The 7,754-nt window shown below is 32.0% G+C and overlaps 1 protein-coding gene across 1 annotated transcript in view; it reads left to right on the top strand.

The window, feature by feature from the left end:
* LOC117169846 (protein dispatched-like) overlaps positions 1 to 5,524 on the top strand; it is a 33,926-nt gene extending 28,402 nt beyond the window's left edge. The window contains exon 16 of the mRNA XM_033356354.1: positions 4,898 to 5,524. Coding sequence (XP_033212245.1) covers positions 4,898 to 5,524 — 627 coding nt within the window. The remainder of the gene's footprint in view (positions 1 to 4,897) is intronic.
* The last annotated feature ends 2,230 nt before the right edge of the window (positions 5,525 to 7,754 follow it).

The following is a 7,754-nucleotide window of genomic DNA, read 5'->3' as shown; positions in this document are numbered from 1 at the left end:
GAAAGTCAACGAAAATCCCATACAGCTTTCCTCCTTCTCTCTTAAGTTTATTATTGATTATAGAATTTAGCACGAATACGTGATCTCTCGTTGACCTTCCTTTCCTGAATCCCGCTTGGCTTTCTCTTATTAATCCCTTCTTTTCCAGCTAAGTCCTCAATCTTCTATCCATGATGGTTGTTAATATTTTATATCCTATATCTAATAGAGAAACTCCTCTGTAATTTCCTGTATCCTCTTCTTCCCCTCTCTTATGTATGGGATATATTCTAGCTTTTCCCCACCCATTTCCAACTTTTCCTTCCTTCCAAAACCCATTCAGTATTTCGTGCATCTCTATTAACCAAACTTCCGGTAATCCTTTTATAAACTCTGCCGTCAATCCGTCTTCCTCTGCTGCTTTTCCTGCGTTCTTGTTGGCTCCCCTCCCCCTCCCACTTGCGGTTTATCCTTCCCCTCTTCGATCTCTTCCTCGCCCCCTCCTAGTAGTTGCTGAAAATGTTTTTTCCATTTCTTCTTTTCAATTTTCCCTCCCTTTCTCTTCCCTCTCCTTCTCGGTCTAAACTCACCTATTGCTTTCCAGAACTGCCCTATATTCCTACTGTCTCTAATTTTTGCCCATTTATTTTCCTTTTCTTCTTTTCTTTTCTTGGCAATAAGCTTCTTTAGGTTCTTACGTTCTTTCCGCCATTCCTCTCTTTCTTGAGGCCCTTTCTACTTTATAAATTTCTTCAAAATCCCCCAAACCTGTTTCTTTAACTGACCTATCTCATCTTCGGCCCTATTCCCTTCCTTTTTTCCCCTGCCTGAATTATTGTTCCCAACTCTGTATTTTTTCATCATTCCTACCATCTCAGATGCTTTCTTAATGTTTATCTTGAACCTATACCATCTACTCTTCCATACCTCCCCCTCTAGCTCTTTTCTCTCTTCCCATAAACTTATCATTTGTTCTTTAAACTCTTCTGCCTTTTCGTTCTCCCATATTAATTTTTCAACAAATTCCGTGTTCCCCTCCTTTTGTGTTTCCTTTTCCTCTCTCACCTATAAGGTTCCCTTACATCCCCACTCATTTTAAACGTTATTGGTAGATGGTCGGACTCCGTACGTACTATTATCTCCATTTCTTTGAAATTATCTTCTTCTTCTGCTTCCGCTTCTATTATATAGTCTATTACCGAACCTCCGTCCTCTCCAACGTGCGTCTATTCCCCTTTTTCATCTCCCCTTACTCTCCCATTTAGTACTCTTAACCCTAGTTCTTCACAGAATTTCAAAAGCTTTTTGCCCTCACTATTTACCGTACTATCCTCGGACCTCCTCTCTTTACAGTAACTTCTCGCCGGTTCGTTTACATCAAATTCTTCTACTCCTTGTTCAGAACCTATTCTTGCGTTCCAATCCCCTATTATAATTACCCGCTCCCCTTTAGCTTGTAAGTCCCCTACTAATTTTTTTAATTCATTACAAATTTTTCCACAGCCCTCGTTGTTGTATAATGTTACAATATTATTTCTTATCCCTTTACCCCCTAAAAAATGTCCACTTATATTCAAGCCATATGCCCATTCGTTTATTTCAATTTTCTCACTCATACTCTTTCTTATGCCTACTAATTGGCCCCCCTTCGCCCTACCTTTCTTTTTTATTCTTACCGCCTCCTTACTCTTTCACACGTAGTCTCTGTCCAGTCCTTCAAAGAAGTCTTTTTCTTTGCCTGCCTCTATCCATGTCTCCAAAATTATTATTATGTCGAATTTCTCCAAAAAAATCCCAAACACCTTTCATCTTCCTTCCTCCTGCAATGTTCCACATAACTCTTCTAATGGCTCCTTCGTCTTCCTCGAAAAAACCTAGTTTCTATTTCCTTCTTTTCTTCATTCCACACAAATTCGGTATTTTCTATTCTCCATCGCATGTAGCTTGTAGTAGCTTCTAGCCTCCTATCCCTGGCCTCTCTGATCTTACTTTCGATCCAATCCTGAATCTGCTTTTCCCTTTCTGTAAAATCATCTTCCACCGTCTTAAGTTTTATTAAAGTTCCTCCTGCAATGCCCTTCATTTTCTGTATCAGCATTCTTACTCCTGTGATATCTTCGATGGTGTTGCTGATCTCCTTATCCAGGAGTTTTCCTCGAGACCTGAAGCCTCTCACTATGACCCAGTTCTTCCTTTTCCTCCTTTCTTCCTTTTCCCAAATCAGCTCCCCATCTCAAAGAAAATCGGGCTTTTGTTTATCCCCGACCCCATCAGTCTTTCTTCTATTTGAAATTTCCCCACTGTTCTCTCCCTCATTATTCCCCTTCTCTCGCCCCACTTGTGCGGATACATCTCTTGTTTCCCTCTGACTCACACTTTTTCCTTCACTATTGTCCTCACTGTTTTTTCTTTCATCACTTCCCACTGACTTCTCGACCGCACTCTCCATTTTCCTTGTTAGCCTTTCTGAAACGTCTGCCAATTCCCTCCATCCCTGTTCTACGATTTGGATTTCTTGTATCATTGAATCCACTGCCCTCCTTGTTTTGCGTTTTTCTCACTTCTGTCGGTTGACCCATCTTTTCTGGTACTTGCACTAACTTTTCGCTTGTATGCTTTTCCGAATCCCCGTCACTCTTCTTTTTCCCGTTCTTTTTTTTGTTGGCACTCTGCTTTCTTTCCGCTACTGGTGAGCGAACTAACACCTCTCTTTTTTTGAAAGGGTCCTGCTCGTTTGGATTTTACCCTGTTGTTGATTCTGGCCCCTTTTGCTTTTCTAGGAACTCCTCCATCATCTTTGCACTTTTCTTGTTCCCCATCTTAATTGCCAAGTCTTTTTTCGGTCGCCCCCTTGACTTCTTTTTATCCCCTAGAATCGCTTCTTTTTCCTCTTGATCGGGTCCTGCATTTTCATTTCCCTGTTCCCACAGCTCTACATCGCCGTTGTTCTTGTTGGCTGCTATTACTCTTGATGTAACATTTTGCGGTTCTGCCATATTCGTTTCAAAACTTTCCCGCGGGACAACTTCCATTTTGTGTTACGCGGACTACACTCTGCTATTCCCTGCTGGGCCCCCCGGCACTTGCTTTTTGTCTAAGACAATTTGCTTGCTAACCTCTACAACACACTGGATGCCCGAATACTTCCGAAGACTTTCCAATCTTTTCACTGCGTTCCCATTTGAGATAACACTCACGAGTATACTTTCCCTCACTGCCTACCAGTAATTTCGGTAACTGGTCCTGCCCGATCCCACATTGATGTTTTTTGCTTAAATTTCACTCCGCTTGTCCCGACACGTGCTCTCCGATACCCGCCCAAACCGGAAGTCCCCAGAAATATTAATATTAACATTGAATATTAGTAAACTGGGCTTTTAAGAGAAATAGGACCTAGCTCAAATGTTTGAGGGTAAAAGAAATTGAACAATTTTGAATGTAAAATGTTTACAGTTAAAAATGTACAAATTCCACTTTTATGTACGATTCCTATTTTTAAAATCGTGAAAATTTTGAAGATTTCAGATTGTAACATTGATAATAAAACAGTTTCAAATGAAATCGGGAAAAGTTGAACAATTTTAACTTTGAGGCGATCGGAATGGAACCATTAAAACTTCACGCGTTTAGAATTAAGCAATCTTTTAATTATGTAAAATTATGGTACTTTGTTCACTTGAACAGCTTTAAAGGAAAATGCTCTTGGTATTCAAATTTCGAATTCAGACTTCTTAATTAATTTCGTACTGCAGCATTTAATAATTTAAAAGTAAATACATTTAATAAAACATCAAAAATATTTATAGCAGTTTTTAAAATAAACATTTTTAGAGCTAAAACCCTCTAATTTTTAACTTGAAATTCAAAAAATTGTGCTAACAATTGTGCTAACAATTCGATAAATTTAAGGATAATCCTTTAAAAATAATTCAAATTTTACTTATATATATAAGAAATTACTAAAACGATTGGAATGTACAACATAAATAAAATATATAGTAGAAATTTGAATTATTTTAGTATTAATTTTTTTTTTTTTTGATTTAAATTAAAAAATTGAAAATATAACAAATTCCATTATATTTCAAAGCCTTAAAAATTAAATAATGTCATGTTTTGAGTATTTCAAACATATAAAATCGAAATTTGAGTAGGCATTCATAACTGTACAATTTCAATGTTAAAAATGTTATCTAAAAGCATCAAATGGAACTTTTTCTCAGCTTTGAATAATGTTAAACAAAAATAAGTAGAAGTCGAACAAAAAAATTACTTATAACTGAATTATGATCATTTTAATTTGTGCTCCTTTAAAAATGAAAAATGATCCATTCAAGCACATAAAGATAAATAATTTTAATACACTTTTTTTTAAATTTTAATAGTAACTTTTTAAATACAAACGTCTAAAATTTAATAGTTTTAAAGAGACTTTGAAATACTATTTTTAACTCGTCGACCTTGTTTCTTTTCGATTAAAAAATTTTTTTAAAATACTTTTAGCTCAAATTTGAATTTTTATTTATTCTTAGTCAAACTGAGATTAATTTAAAGTTAAAAAATTGGACTATTTCAGGATTAAACAAACATTTTTTGACGCTTTAATAATTTGATATGAAAAATTGTTTAATAATTTTCAAATATATCTATAATCAATATTCAGCAGGCATTCATGACTGTACAATTGTAACTTTAAAACTGCTATTTGAACACCTTAAATGGCATATTTCATCTGTCTTAAATAATATAAAAAATGAGACGAATTCTAAATAAAATAAATTAATTTCTAATCGTTAAAATGTGAAAATTTCCAAATTAAGGTGAAAATGTCACAACTTTAATTAAGGATACTTTCAAATTGCCCAATTTGAAGAAAAAAAACAATGTAAAATAATTATATTAATAAAAAAATGTCTAGTATGGTCGACTGGGGCAAGAAGAGCGAGCAATGTTGATGGTGACAACAGGAGGAGGACTCTGTGTAAAAATTTTAAAACGTACAGCCGACTTCAGTGTCCGATCCACGACATCTGCAAACATCAGCAGTGAAAGCAATTTTGCAATTCCAAAGAAGACTCGACTTTTTGTGGAACAAACATTACGAGAGAGATCAGAAGCGACGAAAATCCATAAAACCTTTCAGCAGGGTTTAATTCGTCTAAGATTGATAGTAGCAAAAAAGGCCTATGAAGCAATGACTTCGAAGCAAAAATCGATCTACCATCCAATTTCATTGGAACCTACCGTTGTTGGTCTAGGTCCCAGATACAGGATACGAACACTAGTGACAAATGTAACCGATGAACGCTCAGAGAATCAACTATTTTTTGTTTATAAAACTAATAATGTAGATTGTCGACCTCGAGTTACGAATGTTCCGATTTTAGCTCCTGGTATTCCCATACCGTTTAGTTCAATTGCGACCTTAATTGATGCAAACCTTCCAGGGAAAGTACAAATACTTTTGTGCAAAAAAGGAAATGCAAAGCCTCTTCAAATTGTCACTGTTATGCTACCTGTTGCTGAGGATGATATTGAAATATAGAGATATTTTATCATTCTAATCTTATAATTTATTTATTTTCCATATGTCTTATTAAATATTTCCTTTATTTAATGCGGATATATTACTAAAAACATAATAATGAAAAACAAAGTTATAAAGCTTAATCGACGGGTTGACCACACGACTTTTGAGTGCGCAGCAGATGTCAATATCAAAGATTTCGCAAAGATTTTCAATATTTCAAAAATTTTATTGATTTCATAAAGATTTCAAACCTTTGAAAAATAATTTAAAAGATGTCAAACATTTCAAACATTTCGATGATTTTACAATTATTTTAAAGATTGCAAAAAAATTAAAAAGATCTGAAAGGTTTCAAAGATTTGACAGAGAGTTCAAAAAATTTAAAAGATTTCACAAAGATTTAAAAAGATTTGAAAGGTTTTAAAGATTTGAATAATTTCGTAAGGATTTCAAAAACTTTGCATAGAATGTAAAATATTTCAAACATATTTTAAAAGATTTCAAAGATTTGTCAGAGATTTCAATAATTTCACAAAGGTTTTAACAAATTTAACAAAGATTTTAAATAGTTCAATGATTTTGAGATTTCGCTCAAATATAAAAGATTCCAATAATTTTCCTAACTTTTTTGAAGGTCTTACAAAGATTTAAATATTTTAAAGATTTCAATTATTTTACAAAGTTTTTTTAAGATTTCGTAAAGAATTTGTAAGATCTGAAGGGTTTCAAAGATTTGACGAAGATTTCAATGATTTCACAAAGATTTCAAAGATTTCAAAGACGTCATAAATAATTTGAATGATTTCACAAAGATTTTGAAAGATTTCTACAATTTGAAAGGTTTTAAAGATTTTCTAGAGATTTAAATTATTCCACAAAGATTTCGCACAGATTTCAAAAAGATTTTGAACAGTTTAAAGATTTTAGCGATTATTCAAGATTTTGGTATTTCAAAAAATATCAAAGATTATGTCAAAAGATTTTAATGATTTCACAAACTTTTTTGAAGGTCCTACAAAGATTTAAATATTTAAAAGAATCTAATGATTTTACAAAGATTTTAAAGACTTCGCAAAGAATTAAAAAAGATGTGAAGGATTTGAAAGAGATTAAAATAATGTTACGAAGATTGCAAATATTTCAAAGACCATAAAAGACTTCTCAAAGATTTTGAAAAATTTTAAAAGTTTAAAAGATTCTAAAGATTTGACCAAGATTTGAATAGTTTCACGCAGTTTTCGCAAAGATTTCACAAAGATTTTGAATAGTTCATAAATTGTAGCGATTATTTTAATGATTTTGATATTTCGCAAATATATCAAAGATTTGAAAAGATTTCAATGATGTCACACATATTTTAAATGTTTTAAATATTTTAATGGATTTACAAAGATTTTAAAAATCTCACAAGAACTTTAAATAATTTACACACATTTTCAAAGATTTCAATGATTTCCTGAAGATTTCGTAATGATAAAGATAGATAAAGATTTTAAGTGATAAAGTTTTCAATGATTTCACAAATATTTCAAATATTTCAAAAAAATTTCAATGATTTAACAAATTTTTCAAAGATTTCATAAATTTCAAAAGATTATTTAACAGAGATTTCAATGATTTCATAACGGTTCCTTATCAAAAAAATATTACTGGAAACTCACTATAGGCCTTTAGTGAATTTCCTATAATTTTTTCACCATAATAATATTAAAATATTGAAAGAATGATTGAAAAATATAGAGAAATTATAAATAAATTATATATATTGTATAGCTGATATGAAACTGAATGAAAATCGTGATATTTTTTAGAATTAATCACATTGTAAAGAGCTCTTTTTACGAACGCTATAATAAAACTTGAATGCTATAACGGTTTGTTTTTTGATACATAGATTTGGTAAAAAATAATGATAGGAATGATATTTCATTATGTATTGTTAAACAGTGCTAATGAAAATGTGATTTATGAATTTTCATAAATATCAAGATTTTAATTTTGTTCCATATGTGTAGTTCAAATAAAATAATTTATTTATCATTTCTCTACATTTTGTAATATTTCATTCAATATTTTAGTATTATTCATTAGTATATTCATTTTCCTATAATAATTCGCTATCATCTAAAAAAAATAAGAAAATCATTATATCAAGTTTTTACAAATATTTCAAAATATTTTAGAATGGTTTTAAATATTTCATAAAGCTTTCACGAAGGTTTGTGCACAGGATTTCAAGAATGAT

This window comes from Belonocnema kinseyi, chromosome 3, assembly GCF_010883055.1.
Source record: "Belonocnema kinseyi isolate 2016_QV_RU_SX_M_011 chromosome 3, B_treatae_v1, whole genome shotgun sequence".
Classification (NCBI taxonomy): Eukaryota; Metazoa; Arthropoda; class Insecta; order Hymenoptera; family Cynipidae; genus Belonocnema; species Belonocnema kinseyi.
Note: the sequence above shows the minus strand (reverse complement) of the source record. Positions and strands in the feature narration are given on the sequence as shown.